This window comes from Macaca mulatta, chromosome 1 (genome assembly GCF_049350105.2).
Source record: "Macaca mulatta isolate MMU2019108-1 chromosome 1, T2T-MMU8v2.0, whole genome shotgun sequence".
NCBI classification, from domain to species: domain Eukaryota; kingdom Metazoa; phylum Chordata; class Mammalia; order Primates; family Cercopithecidae; genus Macaca; species Macaca mulatta.
Window position 1 is genome coordinate 40,363,442 of NC_133406.1, and position 20,101 is coordinate 40,383,542.

Below are 20,101 nucleotides of genomic sequence, written 5' to 3' on the forward strand. Positions count from 1 at the left end.
GGAAGAGTATTAGAAAACAGTATTTAAAACCGTATTTGTTTCTGGATTAAATAGTGATGACTGTACCATATACTAAAAATATACTAATATCATTGAATTGTACACTTTGTATTGTGTGAATCTTATGGCATGTGAAGTATATCTTAATAAAGCTATTATTTTAAAAATATGTTAAAATGAATCATTCAATGAAAGCATTATGATATTTAAATATTTTTTAATTAAGCTTTGAATTGAAACTACCATTTCAGTGGGATATGAGAATCATTTATTAAACCAATTTGTGAAATATAAAACTTTAATATCAATTCAGACGTTTTAACTTGTGACTATTCTGATATCCCCCTTGACGTTTGCTTCTATCTTATTATTATTCATTTCCAGATTCAGGTTTTGCATTACTTTGAAGAGCATTTTATCATCTTTTTTATCTCCTGAAGCAGCCCTTTTGTTGAGAGCTTCTTCTGTTACAATAAAAAACTGTTCCGTTGGTTGAAGAATGCTTACTCCATAGCCTTTGTTGCTATAAATATGATTATTTGTCATCTTCAATTTGGGTGCTGGAAGAACCTATTAAATTATTTGAGGAAATTAGTTTTTCAATAATTTTATTTAAAAAATGAAGTAATGAACATATAAAAATTAGCTTAGACTTTATTCTTGGATTAACAGATTTTTTAAAGCAACCAAGACTCTCAATTTTGAACAAGTGTTAAGTGCTATTTTCATGACACCAACTAACGTAATATTAACTACAAAAATATTTAATAAGAATTTTTTTGGCCGGGCGCGGTGACTCATGCCTGTAATCCCAGCACTTAGGGAGGCTGAGGTGGGCGGATCACAAGGTCAGGAGTTCAATACCAACCTGGCCAAGATGGTGAAACCCCGTCTCTACTGAAAATACAAAAAATTAGCCGGGCGTGGTGGTGGGCGCCTGCAATCTCAGCTAATCAGGAGGCTGAGGCTGAGAATTGTTTGAACCCAAGAGGCGGAGGTTGCAGTAAGCCGAGATCACGCCACTGCACTCCAGCCTGGGCAACAGAGTGAGACTCTGTCTCAAAAAAAAAAAAAATTTTATTTTTGAGCAACCTCTGTTCACTGCAACCTCTGCCTCCTGGTTCAAGTGATTCTCCTGCCTTAGCCTCTCAAGTAGCTGGGACTACAGGTGCGTGCCACCACACCTGGCTAATTTTTGTATTTTCAGTAGAGACAGGGTTTCAATATTGTGGCCAGGCTGGTCTCGAGCTCCTGACCTCATGATCCATCCGCCTTGGCCTCCCAAAGTGCTGGAATTACATGTGTGAGCCACCGCACCCAGCCAATAAGAAAATATTAAATGAGCCAGGTGTGGTGGCTCACGCCCTGTAATCCCAGCTCTTAAGGAGGCAGAGGCAGAAAGATAGCTGGAGCCCAGGAGTTCAAGACCTGCCTGGGCAATATAGCAAGACCCCATTTTCCACAAAAAGAAAAAGAAAAAAAAATAAGTGTAAGAAAATATTAAATGAAGTTTTCAATTTACTTTTATCAGTTATTGATAAAAACAACTAATTCTGTATGGGGATACAACCCGTGGAGCTGACCTCTCATAACATAATAAACATGAAAATAAATAATTTCAAATAATATGTGATTTGGAGAAAATAAGGTAATGGGCTAGCATGACTGGGTGGGGAGAGGTTACAACTTGAGTGTTCTTTACATTAAAGCCTTCTTTGAAGAGGGACAATCACATTCAGATAGTAATAAGAAAGTCTATAGAAAGAGTGCTTCAGGTCAGGTGTGGTGGCTCACCCCTGTAATCCCAGCACTTTGGGAGGCAGAGGCGGGCAAATCACCTGAGGTCAGTAGTTCGAGACCAGCCTGACCAACATGGAGAAACCCCGTCTCTATTAAAAATACAAAATTAGCTGGGCGTGGTGGCACATGCCTGTAATCCCAGTTACATAGGAAGCTGAGGCAGGAAAATCGCTTGAACCTGGGAGGCAGACGTTGCGGTGAGCCGAGATCGCACCATTGCACTCCAGCCTGGGCAACAAGAGCGAAAATTCATCTCAAACAAATAAACAAACAAACAAACAAACAAAGAGTGCTTCAGGTGAAGGTAACAGCCAGAACAAAGTTAATAATTTCTGGGAGCACAAACAAAGCCAGTGTGGCTCGAATATAATGTATAAGAGGAAGATTGGAAGGAGATTATAAGTTGGAGAAAGCAGAGGCCAGATCTTATCAGATTTTATAAACCATGCTTATCAAATTTTAACGTTACGTATATATCATTTGGGAGCTTGTTAAAGACCACATTTTGTTCAACTGGTCTGGCATGAGGCTCAAAATTCTCCACTTCTAACAAACTACCAGGTGATACCAATGCTGCTGGTCCATGGCTCACCCTTTGAGTATCAGGAATATGATTCTTAAAGTGTGAGTTCAACCAGCAGTACCAGCATCACCTAGGAACTTACTAAAACAAATTCTCTGGCTTTACCCTAGACCTGCTGAATCAGAAAGCAGAGTGGACCTCTGCAAGAATGATTCTGATGCATGCTAACATTCAAGGACCACTGAAAAACTGAAAAATATTTAAGAACAGAAAAAATGTTTTAAGATAAATCAAAGATTTTAAAACTGCTCCCATTTACCATTTGTACCTTCTTTTCTCTTTTATTTTTTTTTTTTGAGACAGTCTCGATCTGTCGCCTAGGCTGCAGTGCAGTGGTGCGCTCAGGGCTCACTGCAACCGTCTGCCTCCCGAGTTCAAGTGATTCTCCTGCCTCAGCCTCCCGAATAGCTGGGACTACAGGCATGTGCCAACACGGATGGTTATTTTTTTTTGTATTTTTAGTAGAGATGGGATTTCACTATGTTAGCCAGGATAGTCTCGATCTCTTGACCTCGTGATCTGCCCGCCTCGGCCTCCCAAAGTGCTGGGATTACAGGCATGAGCCACCGTGCCTGGCCTTGTACCTTATTTTCAACCAATTATCTGACTTAGGGTCCAGAATCATACAGGGAGTGGGAGGCTACTAGTAATATATAATACAATTCCTGCCCTTAGATAATTTATAATCTATTTGAGGAGACAAAATGTACGTTCATAAAACAAAGGGTTAGAATGTTCTAGAAAAAACTTCATTAACATAAAAGTTCATTAACTACACAAGCCTAGAGAGGGACTTAGAAAGACAGGATTTATAGAAGCAGAAAGGATGGAAGACAATTCACCTAGAAACTATTGCTGTTAATGTTTTAATTGGTTAGCTTAAATCATTTAACACAACTTTGAAAGTAAGACTTCAAATGCTTCTTAATATATTATTATTCTTAATTTGCTTTACTTTGTAATTTGAAATAAAAAATGTATTACAGATCTGATCAAAGAAAACTCTAAAATGTCTTTAAGAGAAAAATCTATCCCATTTCTCATGTTCAGAGTTATTTGCAAAGAGTTTAAGTACAAATTATTAAATTAGGTAAGGCTAAACTTATTTCCCATCAGCCATTATTTAACCATATTTTATTACTTGTACTACCTTTTAAGACTAAAACTGGTATTTTATTACTTATAATTACTTACAATTCTCATAACAATGCTACATCAAGAAATAAGATAATACCTTCATATTAACTCCACCTAAGGTGCTTTTTGAACTGTCACTGGTTCTGAGGTTATTACAGTGATGAATTTCATTTCTTTCCAGAATGGCTGTGCTTCCAGGATACAGTTCAACACCAGCACCCTGTAAATTAAAAGCAAATAAAACTATCTACAAAGTAGATACACAAATCTCTCTCCAAAATCTTCTTTAGATTTGAAAATTGTAATTCTGTATTACCAATATAAACATTGAGTTACATGAAAATACATGATCATACATGCAACTGTTAATTGTAAAGATAATATTTAAAAATATTGAAAATTTAAATATGTTAGAGAATCATTAGACTTAGAAGGTTGAGGTCATATAATCCATTACCTTATTCTTCCACCCAAATGATTCTCTAGAAAGGAGTCCAAAACCTTTTAAAGCAATTGTTTCAATAGTTATGAAAATTTATATCTACTGTAAATCCCATGTAATGCCACTAAAGTATATTTCCTCATTTTAGTGGAAATTTAAAAAGTTCTTTAAAAAGGTGCTCTTATTTTTCTACTTCCTTTAATCCTTTTTCTCATTCAATACTCCAGTCCTTCAATGATCTTTGTGATTGTTATCTAAAGACTCAAGCTCTTAATTTTTAATTATTTATTTATTTATTGTTAAAGACAAGGTCTTTCTGTGTTGCCCAGGCTGGTCTCAAACTTGGGCTCAAGTGATCCTCCCGCCTCAGCTCCCAAAGTGCTGGGATTACAGGAGTGAGCCACTGTACTTGGCCTCAAGTTTTTTATGTCCTGATTATTAAGAAGCTGTCAGAACTAATCACATCATCTAACAGCAACATCTGATAACTTACATGTCTTATTTCTTTAAAGATAAACTATCAAATGATTGACTCGTGATTTATGTTATAGCCACTGTTTTCCAGATTTTAAAAAGTCCCACTTATAAAACAAAGCTAAATATTCTTTACTTTGGACCTAGCATTTCATTTTTCCTAAACGTACTATGACACTCTAGTACTCATTTTGTTGATGTCTACCAGTTACTAAGTTTAATTAGAATTCCACTAAAAGATGAAAAAATTGCTACCCTTTATTTGTATATTAAGATCACTCAAAGCTGTTATCTATAGTCATATAAAGCCATACTTTTTAAAGAATGAAATACCTGGGCACCAGTTATTTCACTGTCTGTAATTGTCAAAGTAGCCCCTGTAAGAACACACACTCCTGTTCCTTCACATTTTAATATGCAGTTTTCTAGAGTCATGTGACCAGACTCCACCACCACGATACCATCAACCGTCCCTTGTTGTATCAGAGATAGATGCATTAGTTTCACATTGTCAGCTTTGGACACCACAAAACTGTCACGAGAAGGTTCAGAAGTAATCATAATTTCCTCTCTCTTTCCAACTCCTGATTCATAGGGATAAAAATACATTAAATCAGTAATCTCCCATTTTGAGGCCTTTTAGTCATTCAACAATACTGCTGTTACTAAAGTTTTTCAGTGTGTGCATGTGTGTGTATGTGTGTGTGTGTGCATTTTTAGAGACGGGTCTCGCTATGTTGCCCAGGCTAGTCTCGAACTCCTGGGCTCAAGTGATCCTCCTGCCTCACCTCCTGAGTAAGTTGGGACTACAGGTGCATAGCACAGTGCCCAGCTTCACATATTTTTTAACAAATAATATAGTAGATACATAACTATAGTGTAATCTTTTTCTTTTTTGAGACAGTCTTGCTCTTTTGCCCAGGCTGGAGTGCAGTGGCTTGATCATGGCTCATTGCAACCTGGGCTCACGTGATTGTCCCACCTCAGCCTCCCAAGTAACTGGGACTACAGGTGTGTGCCACCACATCCAGCTAACTTTTGAATTTTTTTGTAGAGATGGGGTTTCACTATGTTGCCTAGGCTGGTCTCAAACTCCAGGGCTCTAGCAATCCACCTGCCTCAGCCTCCCAAAGTGCTGGGATGTCCTTCTTTTGTTTTTGCTGTTGTTGTTGGTTAGAAAATGAGAATACTCTTACTTCAAAGTCAAAAAGAGAGAAAGTTTCTAAATATGTTCAGGACCTAAAAGAAATTTAGTAAATTCTACTTTTCTACTTCTGTTTTGGTGAGTTAGCATGTGATATTGGCCTTTTTGAGAAAATGATGAGCATATTTTAATATAGCATTACATCTGGGTTTTCTTAGTAAAGTGATATGAAAAGCAGTAAAGATAGATAAGAAAAAAGTGGTTTTGGTAAAAAATATAAATGGAGCTAATAGAAAATATGATGAACATGTCTTAATTGTAAAAGGAATATAAAGGATTTTTGTAAAATATAAATTCTATTGTAATTTCTAATGATTCCATTAAGCATGTTTAGAATACACAATTTGTCCAGTATACATTGCTGTAAAAAAACTACAAATGATGCCCTGCTAACCCTTTATAATGATGTCATCTGTCAACAAAGCAAGATTTGCAGCTTGATATTCTCCTGGAAAAATTATTACTGTATCTCCACTATAACAATTATCCAAAGCCAAATCCAAATCATCGTGCTGTTGGAGAAGTGTGTCTGAAGATAAATCCTTTATCTAAAAAGAAATAAAACACTTGCACTTTCAATAATAGGTTAAACTTAAACATGTCATTTTAATCAGTTACTTACTGGACAAGTGCTTTTCCCAAAAGACTTATCATTTATTAAAGATTAGCAAGTATTAAATGCTCAAAGTATCAGTTCATTGATTAATGTTGAAATGAAATTTTTCTTTACAATCATTCATCATTTTATAACTATTAAACACTGGGTATTAACTATGTGCCATATTTTGAACTTTACATATTACCTCCTTAAGCCTTGCAACAGTTCCTTGACATATTATTATTATTATTTTGAGATGGAGTTTCACTCTGTCGCCTAGGCTGGAGGACAATGGTGCGATCTCGGCTCACTGCAACCCCTGCCTCCCGGGTTCAAGTGATTCTCCTGCCTCAGCCTCCTGAGTAGCTGGGATTACAGGCGCCTGTCACTGCATCTGGCTAACTTTTTGTATTTTTAGTAGAGATGGGGTTTCTCCACGTTGGCCAGGCTGCTCTTGAACTCCTGACCTCAGGTAATCTGCCCACCTCAGCCTCCTAAACTGCTGGGATTGCAGGCATGAGCCACCGCGCCCGGCGATGTAAGTATTATTATACCTGCTATAAGGTTAAGGAAATTGAAGCTTGGCAAGATTAAATGAATTGTCAAAATTAGTAGTGATGCCAAGCTTTAGATATAGTTCAATATGACACCAGATTTCATGCTCTTCCCTATGCATCATTTTGTTTTCTTTAACTCAAAATGACCCTCCAATTTTAGTAAATGAGCAAAATTCTTTTTTTTTTTTTTTTTGAGACGGAATTTCACTCTTGTCACCCAGGCTAGTGTGCAATGGCGCGATCTCAGCTCACTGCAACCTCTGCCTCCCAGGTTCAACCAATTCTCCCACTGCAGCCTCCCGAGTAGTTGGAGTTACAGGCGTCTGCCACCACACCTGGCTAATCTTTGTATTTTTAGTAGAGACAGGGTTTCGCCATGTTAGCCAGGCTGGTCTTGAACTCCTGACCTCAGGTGATCCACCTGCCTCGGCCTCCCAAAGTGCTGGGATTACAGGTGTGAGCCACCATGCCCAGCCTCCAAATAAACAAAATTATACATATCAAAGATTCTAAAATACACATTGGGAGTAGAAAAGAGGAGATAACTTCATTATTAGTGTCGTGAAGACTGAAGGGCTTTATTTATTTATTTTGAGACAGGGTCTCATTCTGTTGCCCAAGCTGGAGTGCAGTGGCACAATCATGGCTCATGCAGCCTAAACCTCCCAGGTTCAAGTGATCCTCCCACCTCAGCCTCCTGAGTAGCTGGGACTACAGGCATACATGGCCACGCCTGGGTAATTTTTGTATTTTTTGTGGAGGTGGGGTTTCGCTATATTGCCCAGGCTGGTCTCAAACTCCTGAGGTCAAGCGATCGCCCACCTCAGCCTCCCAAAGTGCTGGGATTACAGGTGTGAGCCACCATGCCCAGCAATGTGAAGGACTTTTAATAGAAAATAGAAATCCAGGCTGGGCACAGTGGCTCACACCTGTAATCCCAGCACTTTGGGAAGCCAAGGCAGGTGGATCACTGGAGGTCAGGAGTTCAAGACCAGCCTGACCAACATGGTGAAACCCCGTCTCTACTAAAAATACAAAAATTAGCCAGGCTTGGTGGCACATGCCTATAATCCTAGCTACTCGGGACGTTGAGGCAGGAGAAACACTTGAACCCACGAAGCGGAGTTTGCAGTAAGCAGAGATGGTGCCATTGCACTCCAGCCTGGGCAGCAAGAGTGAAACTGTCTCAAAAAAAAAAAAAAAAAAAAAAGTAAATAAATAAATAATAAATCCAAATATAAAATTTGGAAATATATTCTGAAAAAATGCCTATTATTCTTTGATTCCAATGAGAATGTCATTATCATGCACATATCTTTCTTCTTCTTACTATTATTTTTTTTAGATGGAGTCTTGCTCTGTCGCTCAGGCTGGAGTGCAGTGGCACAATCTTGGCTCACTGCAACCTCCCGGGTTCAAGTGATTCTCCTGCCTCAGCCTCCCGAGTAGCTGGGACTATAGATGTATGCCACCGCACCCGGCTAATTTTTGTATTTTTAGTAGAGACGAGGTTTCAGCATGTTGGCCAGGCCGGTCTCGAACTCCTGATCTCAAGTGATCCACTCACCTTGGTCTCCCAAAGTGCTGGGATTATGGGCGTGAGCCACCGCACCCAGCCTTTTTTTTTTATTATTATAAAAGTGGTACTTGTTATAAAAACATGGAAAAGAAAGCATAACAAAAGTTGAAAAATTAACTTGTAAATTCTTAAAGAAAACCTTCATTTATATAGATATTTCCTTCCAGTATATTTTCCATGCATATATTCATTTATTCATATGCTAATCAATGCTACCATAGATTGTATATACTTTTGAATTCTGATTTTATCATTATACTGTATCACCGTCCCCATGTCTTTAAATAATTTTTCAAAGACTACTTTTTTTTTAATGATTATAATTTCAACTTATTTTAGACACAGGGGTGCATGTGCAGGATTTACTATGTTCGTTTATTGCACCCAGGTATTGAGCATAGTACCCAATAGGTAGTTTTTCAACAGACATCCCCTCCCTTCTTCCTTCAGCACCAGTAGTTAGCAGTGTCTCTTGTTCTCATGTTTGTGTCCATGTGTGCTCAATGTTTAGCTCCTGCTTGTAAGTGACAACATGTAGTATTTGGTTTTCTGTTCCTGCATTAATTCACTTAGGATAATGGCCTCCAGGTGCATTCACGCCACTGCAAAGGACATTATTTCATTCTTCTTATGGCTGCATAGTATTCCATTCCACGGTGTATATGTACCACATTTTCATTATTCAATCCACCATCAATGGGCACCTTGGTTGATTCCCTGTCTTTGCTATTATGAATAGCACATCAAAGCCTAATTTTTAACAATTACATACTAATGTATCAAACAGATATATTACCACTTATGTTATGAATTTCTCACTCTTATTTAGATGGTTTATGAGTTTTCAACATTATGAAAATACTACAACAGATCTTTATATATATGTATCTAGTTATTTCTTTAGGAAACATTACTAGACGGGAAATTGCTGAATCAAAAGGTATAAACATTTTAAGACTCTTGGATATACTTTGCCAAATTCCTCTCCAGAAGAGCTTAATCAATTAAAACTTGGGTTAAGAATGCTCATTTTGTTATAAACAAAACAACATGGGATTTTTTTTAAATGTGTAAAATATTTGCCATTTTAATGGACAAAACTCTTCCCACCTCATTTTCATTTCCATTTATTTGATAAGTGAGAGTGAACACTTTTTTCAGATATATGTAAAGTTCCTATAAGCCTTACTAAATCAGCAACCCACAAATTCATTTGTGCAGGTATTACATACATTGGAGGCAGATAGCACAAGACTACCTCTGTAAATAAATAATTTGTAAGAACTCTGAAACCCTCCTCACTCATATTTTTTTTTTATTCACTGAAATAAGAAATACAGGAGAGAGAAAAAAGTATGATAGAGGAAGACAATGAGTTTAATTTTGGTGCCAATAAATTTGAAGTGCCAGTGGAGTCACTCGATAGAAGTATCCAGCAGACTATGGATATAAGGGTCTAGAATATAGGACCTGACTAGACATAAGGTCATAGATTTATTTACTTATATGATAATTTGAGCACAAGAATGGATGAAATTAGCTACAAGAATGTGTAAAGAGGGAAAGATAGCAACCTAGAACAGAACGCTGAGGAATATTTAACAAACTGGCAGAAACGCAAGATCTCACAAAGAATACTGAGAAGTAGGCAAAGAGGTAGTAAGAAAATCAGGAGACTAGGATGTGATGAAAGGAGGAAGTACAGTCGACCCTTGAACAACATGGGTTTGAACTGCATAGACCCATTTATACACAGATTTTTTTCAACCAAACATGGATCAAAATACAGCATTTGCAGTATGAAAATCTGAGTATATGGAGAGCAGACTTTGACGTTTTTGTATATGTGGGTTCTGCAGGGCTGACAGCACGACTTGAATACACACGGATTTGGATACATGCCAAGTGTCCTCGGACTAATCCCTGTGTATACCGAGGGACAAATGTAATTGGTAGTGTCAAATGCTGCTCAAAGATTAACAAGATGGTAATCTCTGAGTCGTACCTACTGCAATTGGCCAGAGGGAGATTCTACATTACCACAACAGCATTTTCAGTGATATTCTGGAGACAGAAGCCAGATCACAGTGAGTAGAGGAATAAATATGAAAGAAATAGAAATAAATGCAGATAAATATTTCAAGTAGTTTTTCTCTGCAAGGTAAGAAACAGAGATGTAGCGTTTAGGGTAGATATTGTTTTGCTATTTAAAACAGAACAGAATTGAACATAACTCACTGTATTCAGGAAGGAGAGAGTAGAGAGGAGAGGTTAAAGACACAAGGAAGAGATGACAGCACAGAAATGGTGAAGTAATGGCTCTTCCACTGAAGCAAACATAAGTTGGCAAAAACTATGGAATCAACTTTTGGGAGCTCTAGAACCTAAATCAAACATCACAACAAAGGAAATACTTAATGAAGTGGCTGCTAAAATTCAGTAAACAAGTGTTGTGGCATTGTTTTTGCTTACTCACCTACCATCCCCAATCCCCTGCTCTGCAGCAGCAATGGAAATGGCCACCAGGTGGTAGGGTGCAATACAGGCCTTGTTCTCAAAATACTATGGTTGTATATTCTGACCTATCTGGTAGTTCTCTGATGGACTGGCAAAGAGGATAATGTTTTTTTCACCCCTCAGGCTAGAGTGGCTTTCCCTTTGCCCCAAAGATGCCCAGTGCAAAGAACACAGAAAGAGACAAGCAAAATTCCTCAAAGGAGAGGCTGAGGAGAAAGATTTTTGGAGGAATAAGGGCTTGAAAGGAATCAGGGCTTCCCATACACTAAGAAATCAGTAGTGAAATGCACATGCACTGCAGGGCTAGACGTATGCTCAGAAGATATCTGAGAAGAACCTAGGCTTGCACCTTTGGCTGCTCTTTGGGCCTTGTGCAAACAGGAAGCAAAAGCTAATACAAAGTTTTAGGCAGCCTGGCTTAGCTTTGAAGGAGTGTCTCAGCTCAGAGACAATCTGCAAACACTGGGAGAGTTTTTGTTTTTGTTTTTTTCTATTTATTTATCAATTTTTTTATTTTTATTTTTTTTTGAGACAGAGTCTGGCTCTGTCACCCAGACTGGAGTGCAGTGGCACGATCTTGGCTCACTGCAACCTCTGCCTCCCGGGTTCAAGCGATTTTCCTGCCTCAGCCTCCCAAGTAGCTGTAATTACAGGTGTGCACCACTACGCCCAGCTAATTTCTGTATTTTTAGTAGAGGTGGGGTTTCACCATGTTAGCCAGGCTAGTCTCAAACTCGTGGCCTCAAGTGACCTGCCTGTCTCAGCCTCCTGAAGTGCTGGGATTACAGGTGTGAGCCACTGCACCTGACCTTGTTTTTTTCTTTTTAGCTGAGCCATTTAAGGAAATCTCTGTTAGATTACTCACTATCTACTGAGATAACAACGAAGACTTCAAGTGCCACACAAAAAAGAAATACAGCCTTCACAGAAGTAGTTTAGAAAAGTCATTAAACAAACATACAGCTGCAGTCTTCAACAACCGAAACAAACCCTGAGGAGGGGTAGAATCCAGTTTCCAGAGTTACCATATTATAATATCCAAAAAGTCCAGTTTTCACAAAAAAATTGCAAGGCATACAAAAAAATAAGATACTGTGGCTCATTCACAGGAAAAATAAATTAACAGAAACTATCCCAGAGGAACTTTGGACTTACTAGACAAAGACTTAAACTCAACCGTTTTAAATGTGCACAAAGAGCTAAAGGAAACAATCAAGAACTAGAAGCAACCAGGAGAACAATGTCTGAACAAATAAAGAATATCGATAAAAATATAAACAAAATAGAAATTCTGTAGTTGAAAAGTGTAATAGCTGAAGTGAAAAAATTCACTAGAGGGGTTCAACAGCAGATTTGAGCAAGCAGAAAAAATAATCAGCAATCTTGATGAAAGCACAATAGAAATTATCCAGCCTGAGGACCAGAAGGAAAAGAAGTATGGAAAAAAATGAACAGCATCAAAGGGACCTGTGGGATACCATGAAGCATATAAATATACTTACTAGGAAGTGTCAGAAGAAGAGGAAAGAGAGAAAAGGGTATGGTGTTACTTTGTATGTATATATGGGTTTTCATTCACAGCTCGTGACTCATAACTTCCATAGTCCTTATTACAGTTTTTTGTTATAATGTTGGGCGCTTTAGGCCTCAGGAGCAGGCCTCAGGAAACAGAATCTCTCTAACCTTCTCTTGCTCTCCTTTCACCTGCCCCAGGGCAGGACTCTAATATTCTTGTGCTTTTCTGATTGCAGGTCATAAGACCCTCATTCCAAACCAGGTTCCGCCAGGTATGGTGGCTCACGCCTGTAATCCCAGCTCTTAGGGAGGCAGAGGTGGGAGTATAGCTTGAGCCCAGGAGTTTGAGACCTGCTTGGGCAATATAGCAAGACCCTGTTATCCACAAAAAAGAAAAAAAAGAGACAAAATAAAAATAAATAAACTGGGTTCCACCCCATACCTAGAGGCCAATCACGTTTTAACACAGTTGTCCAAAGAAACCCAAGAGGACGGGGTTCAGAGAGCCTTCAGAAAGCTGACCGCATAACATTTCCTGGAGGATGACATACCTGGAGGAGGGCACGGGAGCTCTGTGCACCTTTCCCTGATACTTTCCCCTACACATCTTTTCATCTCTATCCTTTGTAATATCGATTTTTTTTTTTTTTTTTTTTTGAGACGGAGTCTTACTCTGTCACCCAGGCTGGAGTGTAGTGGTGCAATCTCGGCTCACTGCAACCTCTGCCTCCCGGGTTCAAGTGATTCTCCTGCCTCAGCCTCCCAAGTAGCTGAGATTACAGGTGTGCGCCACCACGCCCAGCTAAATTTTGTATATTTAGTAGAGATGGGTTTTTGCCATGTTGGCCAGGCTGGTCTCAAACTCCTGACCTCAAGTGATCTGCCTGCCTCAGTCTCCCAAAGTGCTGGGATTACAGGCGTGAGCCACTGTGCTTGACTGTAATATCCTTTATAATAAACTGGTAAACATAGGCCGGGCATGGTGGCTCACACCTGTAATCCCAGCACTTTGGGAGGCTGAGGCGGGCGGATCACAGGGTCAGGAGTTCAAGACCGGACTGACCAATATGGTGAAACCCCATCTCTACTAAAAATACAAAAATTAGCTGGGTGTAGTAGTGTGCTTCTGTTATCCCAGCTACTCAGAAGGCTGAGGCAGGAGAATTGCTTGAACCTGGGAGGTAGAGGTTACAGTGAGCCAAGATCATGCCACTGCATTTCCAGCCTGGGTGACATAGCGAGACTCCATTTCAAAAAATTAATTAATTAAGTAAGTAAATTAACTGGTAAACATAAATGTTTCTCTGAGTTCTGTGCACTGCTGTAGCAAATTAATTAAACCTAAAAAAATGGGAGTTGTGAGAACCCCAACTTAAAGCCAGTCAGTCAGAAGTTCTGGAGGCCTACACTTGTGACTGGTATCTGAGGGACAGGGGCAGTTTTGGAGGCTGAATCTCCAACCTGTAGAGTGTGACACTGTCTACTGGTAGATATGTTGAAATAGAATTGTAGCACACCCAGTTGGGGTCTGCTGGAGAACTGATTACTTGCTGGCAGGGAGAAAGCCCCACATATTTTGGGGTCACAGAAGTCTTCTGTGTTGATAATTCTTGTTTTGTTGTGAAAACAGAAGGAAAATATGGTTTGAGTGTTTTCCTAACAAAGGCAGAAAAAATATTTGAAAACATAACAGCTGAAAACATCCCAAATTTCATTAAAGACATGAATCTACATATCCAAGAAGTGTAATGGACTTTAAGTAGGATAAACACAAAGAAACACATATTAACATACATTACAATCAAACAATTAAAATCCAAAGATAGGCAGGGGTATGGGTGGCTCACACTTGTAATACCAGCACTTTGGGAGGCCAAGGCGGCAGATCACCTGAGGTCAGGAGTTCCAGACCAGCTTGGCCAACACGGCAAAACCCCCTCTCTACTAAAAATACAAAAATTAACCAGATGTGGTGCCACATGCCTATGATACCAACTACTGGGGAGGTTGAGGTAGGAGAATCACTTGAACCCGGGAGGCAGAGGTTGCAGTGAGCTGAGATCATGCCATTGCACTCCAGCCTGGGCAACAAGAGCAAAACTCCATCTCAAAAAATAATAATGATAAAAACAATCCAAAGATAAAGAGAGAATCTTAGAAGCAGCAAGAGGGAAGCAACACATTAAGTATAAGAGATCCTTAATAAGATTAAGGCTGATTTCTCATCAGAAACCATGGAAGCCAGAAAGCAGTGAGATTTTAAAGTGCTGAAAGATAAACAGCCAAAAATTCTACATCTAGAAAAACTATCTTTTCAAAATGAAGAAGAAATTGACGTTTCTAGATAAACAAAAGTTGGGCCTATCCTAAAAGAAATGCTAAAGGAGTCCTTCAGACTGAAATGAAATAAACAACAGAAGTAACTCAAAGCCATATAAAGAAATAAAAAATTCCGGTAAAGGTAAAATCAAGGGTAAATATAAAGGCAGTATTACTGTATTTTTGGTTTGTGACTCCTCTTTTTGTTTCCTATATAATCTAGGATACCAATGACTAAAACAATACTTACAAATCCATGCTAATGGGGAAACAAGGTATAAAGATGTAATTTGTAATAATAACAACATAAAGGGAGGGATGGAGCTGTATGCTATCAAAGCAAAGTTGGTATCAATTCAAACTCAATCATTATAAATGTAGGATGTGAATTATAATTCCCTTGATAATCACCAAGAATATAACTAAGAAATACACACAAAAGGAAATGTGGAGTAAATCAAAATGGTACACTAAAAAAAATTCTTAATAAAACACAAAAGAAGACGGTCCTGAAAGCACTGCATAACAAAAAAAAAAAGATATTACATGTAGGAAAAACAGTAGCCAATGGGATAAAGAAAAATAATCCAACTATATGATGTTATATGAGTCTCATTTCAGTCTGGGCATGGTGGCTCATGCCTGTAATCCCAGCACTTTGGGAGGCCGAGGTGGGTGGATTACCTGAGGTCAGGAATTCGAGACCAGCCTGGCCAACATGGCAAAACGCCATCTCTACTAAAAACACAATAATTAGCCAGGCAACGTGCCTGTGATCCTAGCTACATGGGAGGCTGAGGCAGGAGAATCACTTGAACCCAGGAGGCAGAGATTGCAATGAGATGAGATCGTGCCACTGCACTCCAGCCTAGGTGACAGAGCAAGACTCAGTTCCAAAAAAAAAGAAATCCATTTCACGTGCAATGACACCCATAGGCTCAAAGCAAAAAGATGGAGAAAAATCTACCAAGCAAACGGAAAACCAAAAAAAGCAGGGGTTACTATTTTAATTTCAGAGAAAATAGACTCTAAACCAAGAATGATTTTAAAAAGACAAAGAATGGCATTACATAATGATAAAGGGTTTGATTCAACAAGAAGACTTAACTAACTTAAATATATATATAATCCCAACACTGGAGCATCCAGATTCATAAAACAAGTTCTTAGAAATCTGTGAAGAGACTTAGAAGACCACACAATAATGGTGCAAGACTTCAACACCCCACTGACAGTATTAGACAGATAATTGAGGCAGAAAATTAAGAAAGATGTTTGAGACCTGAACTCGACACTTGACCAAATGGACCTAACAGACACCTACAGATCACCTGAGGTCAGATCATCTGAGGTCAGATCACCTGAGGTCAGGAGTTTGAGACCAGCCTGACCAACATGGTAAAACCCCATCTCTGCTAAAAATACAAAAAATTAGCCAGGCATGGTGGTGAACGCCTGTAATCCTAGCTACTCAGGAGGCAAAGACAGGAGAATCGCTTGAATCTGGAAGGTGGAGGTTGCAATGAGCCAAGATGACGCCACTGCACTCCAACCTGGGTGACAGAGGAAGACTCCATCAAAAAAAAAAAAAAAAAAAATCAATACTAAAGAAGACCTCTCAAAACCATACAATTGCTTGGAAATTAAGCAATCTGCTCCTGAATGACTTTTGGGTAAACACTGAAATTAATGCAGAAATCAAAAAATCAAAAAATTCTTTGAAACTAACGAGAACAAGGATATAACATACCAGAAACTCTGAGACACAGCTAAAATAGTGTTAATAGGAAATTTTAAGGCCCGGCACGGTGGCTCAAGCCTCTAATCCCAGCACTTTGGAAGGCCGAGGTGGGCGTATCACGAAGTCAGGAGATCGAGATCATCCTGGTGAACACGGTGAAACCCTGTCTCTACTAAAAATAGAAAAACTTAGCTGGACGTGGTGGCGGGCGCCTGTAGTTCCAGCTACTTGGGAGGCTGAGGTGGGAGAATGGCATGAACCCGGGAGGCAGAGCTTACGGTGAGCCAAGATCATGCCACTGCACTCCAGCCTGGGCAACAGAGCGAGACTCCGTCTCAAAAAAAAAAAAAAAGAGGAAAGTTTATTCTGCTAATCGCTCACATCAAAAGGTTAGAAAGATCTCAAACTGACAACCTAACATCACACCTGGAGGAACTAGAAAAATAAGAGTAAACCAATCCCAAAACTAGAAGAAGAAAAATAACCAAAATTAGAGTTGAACTGAATGAATCTGAGATGTGAAAAACCATACAAAAGATCAACAAAACCAAAAGTTGTTTTTTGAAAGAATAAATAAAATAGACTGCTAGTTAGACTGAGAGAATATTCAAATAAACACAACCAGAAACAACAAAAAGGACATTACTACTGACACTGCAGAAATACAAAAAAAAAACCCTCACAGACTATTACAAACATCTCTATGCACAAAAGCTAGAAAACCTAAAGGAAATGGATGAATTGCTGCAAACATACAATCTCCCAAGATTGGACCAGGAAGAAACTGAAACTCTAAACAGACTAATAATGAGTTCCAAAACTAAATTAGTAATAAAGAGCCTACCTACCAATCAGAAAAAGTTCTGAACGAGACAAATTTACAGCTGAATTCTACCAGACTTATAAGAGTTGCTACCAATCCTACTGAAACTATTCCAAAACATTGAGGAGGAAGGACTCCTCCCTAACTCATTATTTGAGGCCAGCATGATTCTGATACCAAAACCTGGCAGACGCATCAAAAAAAAAGTAAACTTCAAGCTGATATCCCTAATGAACACAGATGCAAAAATCCTCAACAGAACATTAACAAACTGAATCTAGTGGCACATCAATGTCCTAAGTGGCCATTAATCAAAAAGCTAATCCACCATGATAACGTTAGCTTTATTCCTGGTATGCAAGGTTGGTTTAACATACAAACATCAATAAATGTGATTCAGCACATAAACAGAACTAAAAACAAAAACCACATGATCATCTCAACAGATGCTCAAAAGGCTTTCTATAAAATTCAACATCTATTCATCTTAAAAACTCTCAACAAGCTAGGCACTGAAGGAATATACCTCAAGATAATAAGAGCCATCTATGACAAACCCACAGCCAACATCATACTGAATGGACACAAGCTGGAAGCATTCCTCTTGAAAAACAGCAAGACAACAATACCCACTCTTACCACTTCTATTCAACACAGTACTGGAAGTCCTAGCCAGAGCAATCAGGCAAAAGACAGAAATAAAAGGCATCCAAATAGGAAGAGGGGAAGTCAAATTATCTCTTTAGAGACTATATTATTTTATACCTAGAAAACCCCATAGCCTCTACCCAAAAGCTTCTAGATCTGATAAACAACTTTAGCAAAGTTTCAGGATACAAAAATCAATGTACAAAAATCCATAGCATTTCTATACACCAACAATGTCCAAACTGAAGAACCAAATCAAGAACACAATTCCATTCACAATAGCCACACACACACAAAATAAAATACCTAGTAAAACAGCTAACAAGGGAAGTGAAAAAGCTCTACAACAAGAATTGTAAAACTACAAAATGCTGTTGAAAGAAATAAGAGACAGCACAAACAAATGGAAAAACATTCCATGCTCAAGAATAAGAAGAACCAATACTGGATTTTTTTTTTTTTTTTTTTAAACGGGAGTCTCGCTCTGTGGCCCAGGCTGGAGTGCAGTGGCGCGATCTCGGCTTATGGCAAGCTCCGCCTCCCGGGTTCACGCCATTCTCCTGCCTCAGCCTCCCGAGTAGCTGGGACTACAGGCGCCCGCCACAACGCGAGGCTAATTTTTTTTGTATTTTTAGTAGAGACGGGGTTTCACCGTCATGTTCGCCAGGATGGTCTCGATCTCCTGACCTCGTCATCCTCCCGCCTCGGCCTTCCAAAGTGCTGGGATTACAGGCGTGAGCCACAGCGCCCGCCAAAAGAATAAATGTTGTTAAAATGACCATGCTGCCCAAAGCAATGTACAGATTCAGTGCTATTCCGATCCAACTAGGAAAGAAAGGAGAGAAAGAAAGGAAGGAAAGAAAGAAAAGAAAGAGTAAGAAAGAGAGAGAGAAAGGGAGGAAGGAAGGAAAGGCAGAGAGAAGGAAGGAAGGTAGGAAGGAAGGAAGGAAGGAAGGAAGGAAGGAAGGAAGGAAGGAAGGAAGGAAGGAAGGAAGGGGAGAGAGAAGGAAGGAAGAAAAGGGAGAGAGAGAGAAGGAAGGAAAAGAAAGAAAGAAAAAGAAAGAAAGAGGAGAAAGGGGAGGAAGGGAAGGAAAGAAAGGAAAGGAAGGAAAGAAGGGAAGAAAGAAAGAAGGAGGGGGAGGAAGAGGGATCACCTACGAAATAGTGAATAAAGTTAACAGCAATGACAGTGATCACGGATACAGGCAATGCTCCTAGTATCCCCTAAGTGGCAGTAAAGAGCACAAAAGGGAGTGAAAAAGTCTAAGGAATGGGGGGTAAAAATCTGCAAAGCATATATCTAATAAGAGTCTAATATTCAGAATATACAAAGAACTCTTATAGTCAATAACAAGAAGACAAACAACTCAATTACAAAATGGGTATATGAATTTAATAGACGTTTCTCCAAGGAAGATACGCAAATGACCAACAAGTCCATGGAAATATGTTTGACATCTTCAACATCATTAGTCATTAGATAAATGAAAATCAAAACTACAACGAAATACTTCGCACTCACTAGGATGACTGTAATTTTAAAAATAAAAGAGAAAAAATAAATAAAAAACAACAAAAAAAGATAAAAGTGTTGTTGAGGACTGGAGAAATTGGAACCCTAATACTTTGCAGATGACAATGTGAAATGTTTCAGCCCCTGTGAAAAACAGTCTGGCAATTCCTCATAAAGTTGCACCTATGACTCAGTAATTCTCGTCTTAGGTATATACCCTAAAGAATGGAAAACAGGTAGTCAGACAAACTCTTGTACACAGATGTTCACAGCCCCTTTTCCCCAATAGTCAAAAGGCAGAAACAACTCAGATATCCACCAACTGATGAATGTATAAGCAGATTGTTGTATATACATACAATAGTATATTATTCAGCCAGAAAAATGAATGAAGTACTGATAAATGCTACAATAAAAGCCAGACATAAAGGTTGGATATTTTATGATTCCATTTATATGAAATATCCAGAATCATAAATCTACAGAGATAGCAGATTGTTGATTGTCAGGAACTGGGGGAAAGGGGAAATGGAGGTATGGGGTTCTGGTTTTGGGTAACGAAAATGGTTGGGAACCAGACACATGTACATAGCATTGTAACTCTACTAAATGTCACTGAATGTCACTTTAAAACAGTTAACTTTGCTACAT

At 38.8% G+C, this 20,101-nt stretch overlaps 1 protein-coding gene across 1 annotated transcript in view; it reads right to left on the bottom strand.

The window, feature by feature from the left end:
• Positions 1-256: 256 nt before the first annotated feature.
• The window catches only part of SHCBP1L (SHC binding and spindle associated 1 like), a 48,583-nt gene continuing 28,738 nt past the window's right edge, over positions 257-20,101 (bottom strand). The window contains 4 exon segments of the mRNA XM_077982142.1: positions 257-570; positions 3,618-3,740; positions 4,770-5,020; positions 6,035-6,188. Of these exon segments, the coding sequence (XP_077838268.1) occupies positions 319-570; positions 3,618-3,740; positions 4,770-5,020; positions 6,035-6,188 (780 nt within the window). The 3' untranslated portion in view covers positions 257-318.